We start from the raw sequence: 3,347 nt of genomic DNA, 5'->3' as shown, positions 1-3,347 counted from the left end.
ATGTTAAAATCCATCAAATTATATCCTTTAAATATGTGAAGTTTATCATAGGTAAGTTACACCTCAGCAAAACTAATTTTAAAAACCAAAAAGAAAACTTCAACGGGCAATTTCATTTTGAGCAGTTAACAAAACCACTATATCCAGATGTGTATCAACACCCGAATGCGTTGCACTTATTTTAAACTTATTTCACACTCTCTGGAACAGAGTGTGAAGCAGGGGAAAGAACTGAATTACGATTTGGAGGAAGTAAAGTTTGGTAATAAAAGTTTAAAAAGTGTGTATCTTTGCATTATGTTTTAAATCTTTTTATCCTTTGGCACATCTGTCCTTTAACAAAATAGATTTTATTTCTTAGAGCAGGGTTAGTTTCACAGACAGACATCATTACCCTATGTACATGTATGATTACACAAATGGTGTGAATCTACATCACACAAAACCATTGAAACAAAAAGTTGTACCTCATTTGTGTACAATGAATTAAAATGCAGTCTGTAAAAAAATTTTTTTAATTTAATTTAGAAAAGGAAAAATTAAATAGTAAATATACCCCCTCTCTCCACCACCACCAGTTTCCCTTATCATTAATAATATCTTTCATTAGTGTAGTACATTAGTTAACAACCAATGAACCAATATTGGAGTGTTAGTAACTAAAGTCCATAACTTACATTAGGGATCACTCTGTTGTACACTTCAACAGGTTTTGACAAATGCATAATGTCATATATCCAAGATTATCGTATCATCCAGGGTAGTTACAGCATAGATTACAGTATCATAGGTACCTATAGAGTATCACACAGGATAGTTTCTCTGCCCTAAAAATTTCCCATGCTCCACCTATTCACCCCTCCCGTGCTTCCTACCCCAGTCCCTGGTGAGCACTTACCGCTTTATTGTCCCTAGAGTTTTGTCCTTACTAGCATGTCACATACTTGGAATTATACAGCTCCTACCTTTACAGATTGGCTCCTTTCACTCAGCAATATGCATTTAGTTTCCTCTGTGTCCATCCACACCTTAGTATCTTATTTCTTTTTATCAGTGAATGATATTTCATGATATTCCATGATAATTGTCGGTATGATCAAATCAGGTAGTTCTTTAAATGCTAGATTTGATCATACCTGCAATGATTTCAAAGAATTGTATTTTACAGGAAATCTGTAATAGTGCATTGTAGTCAGTATCTCTCAAATAATGTCATGTGGAAGACCAGATTGAATCAATATAAATAAGGGAAGAGCAGGGTCTGTGGTGAATTTGGGTTAAATAATTAAACAAGAATCTTTACTTCTCAGAGAACTTAGTAAATTTTCAAGGGGAATATAGGATATCTAGAATTTTCCAACCCTGAGATTTGTTAAAAAGAAATTTATGAACATACCAATAGATCAGTGTCAATCAATGACATCATTAGAAATCCACTCTTTATTCCACTCTGAGAGAATTGAAGAAACACCAATTGTTACGGTTTAGATGTGGTGTCCCCCAAAAGCTCACCTATGAGACAGCGCAAGAAGGTTTGGAGGAAAAATGTTTGGGTTATAGCATTAACTAACCAGTGGATTAATCCCTGATGGGATTAACTGAGTAGTAACTGGAGGCAGGTGGGGTACAGCTGGAGGAAGTGGTGCATTGGGTATGCGGCTACGGGGTATGTATTTTGTATCTGGCCAGTGGAGTCTCTCTCTCTGCTTCCTGATCACCATGTGAGCTGCTTCCCTCTGCCACACTCTTCCACCATGATGTTCTGCCTCACCTTGAAACCTGAGGAACGGAACCAGGAGTCTGTGGTTGGAGACCTCTGAAACCATGAGCCCCTAAATAAATTTTCTTCCTCTACAGTTGTTCTGGTGGGGTCCTTTAGTCACAGCAATGAAAAAGCTGACTAAAACACCAATAATCCACCAAGGACAGCTTACCTTAGACATTCTCACCCAAATAGTAAACGGCTCTTAAAAAAAAACACCCAAAGCACATGCCTCTCCTTCTTTTTGTTTTCATTGATGTACCTTTTATAACAGGAGTATTTTCTCCCTAGGTGGTTGAAGAAGTAGAAGAAACATGATCCAATGGAGCAGGGAAATTACACCAGGGTGAAAGAATTTATCTTTCAAGGATTGACCCAGTCCCCAGAGCTGAGCTTGCTCTTATTTCTGTTCTTATTTTGTGTGTACACAGCAACTGTGATGGGGAACCTCCTCATCATGGTCTCTGTGACCTGGGAGTCCCGCCTTCACACCCCCATGTACTTCCTGCTCCGCAATCTCTCTGTCCTGGACATCTGCTTCTCCTCCATCACTGCTCCTAAGGTCTTGGTGGACCTCCTGTCAAGGAGAAAGGCCATCTCCTTCAATGGGTGCATCACCCAGATGTTCTTCTTCCACCTCCTTGGTGGGGCAGACATCTTCTCCCTCTCTGTCATGGCGTTTGATCGCTACATGGCCATCTCCAAGCCCCTGCACTACGTGACCATCATGAGTAGGGGGAGGTGCACCGCCCTCATCGTGGGCTCCTGGGTGGGGGGCTTCATCCACTCCATCGTGCAGATCTCCCTCTTGCTCCCACTCCCCTTCTGTGGACCCAATGTTGTTGACGGTTTCTACTGTGACGTCCCCCAGGTCCTCAAACTCGCCTGCACGGACACCTTCGCTCTTGAGGTCTTAATGATTTCCAACAATGGCTTGATCTCCACCCTGTGGTTTGTGTTCCTCCTGGTGTCCTACACGGTCATCCTGATGATGCTGAGGTCACACGCTGGAGAGGGCAGGAGGAAAGCCATCTCCACCTGCACCTCCCACATCACCGTGGTGACCCTGCATTTTGTGCCCTGCATCTATGTCTACGCCCGGCCCTTCACTGCCCTCCCCATGGACAGAGCTGTCTCTGTCACCTTCACTATCATCATCCCCGTCCTAAACCCCATGATCTACACCCTGAGGAACCATGAGATGAAGTCAGCCATGAGGAGACTGAAGAAAAGACTTGGGCCTTCCAAAAAGCAATAGCTGCTAGGAATTCCTGCTTGGAACATAAGAACTGGGAAAAAAAAAAAATATTTCCTCATAACACAATAGAAGGTTCCCTTTAATATGCCATCTTGAGAGACCAAATTTTATCTTTGCCCTACAATAATGCTGTCCTGAGTCCGCCTCACCTCAGTAAGGTTTTCTTTGGGTGAGGCTGTTGGCCACCTAGAGCGTCACATCTATAATTGTCAGCTCTTAAAGGAACTCAAATGCCTATGCCATGCGAACACCTCATCTGACAGGTGAGGGAAAAGAGTCCAAACAGAAATTCTCTCTTGATTTTTGAGTTGTGGTAACATCATGTGT

The 3,347-nt window shown here is 41.9% G+C and overlaps 1 protein-coding gene across 1 annotated transcript; it reads left to right on the top strand.

The window, feature by feature from the left end:
* The first annotated feature begins 1,680 nt into the window (after positions 1-1,680).
* On the top strand, positions 1,681-3,139 carry LOC306639019 (olfactory receptor 4D9-like). Its single transcript, XM_079102462.1, has one exon. The coding sequence runs from the start codon at positions 2,085-2,087 to the stop codon at positions 3,018-3,020; it is 936 nt and encodes a 311-aa protein (XP_078958588.1). The 5' UTR covers positions 1,681-2,084; the 3' UTR covers positions 3,021-3,139.
* Positions 3,140-3,347: the final 208 nt, after the last annotated feature.

This window comes from Sciurus vulgaris (assembly GCF_902686455.1).
Source record: "Sciurus vulgaris genome assembly, chromosome: 11".
In the NCBI taxonomy this organism is placed as follows: Eukaryota; Metazoa; Chordata; class Mammalia; order Rodentia; family Sciuridae; genus Sciurus; species Sciurus vulgaris.
Note: the sequence above shows the minus strand (reverse complement) of the source record. Positions and strands in the feature narration are given on the sequence as shown.

Bases quoted from the DNA above. Each gene is read 5' to 3' on its own strand.
- LOC306639019 (XM_079102462.1), top strand. From the start codon at position 2,085: ATGGAGCAGGGAAATTACACCAGGGTGAAAGAATTTATCTTTCAAGGA.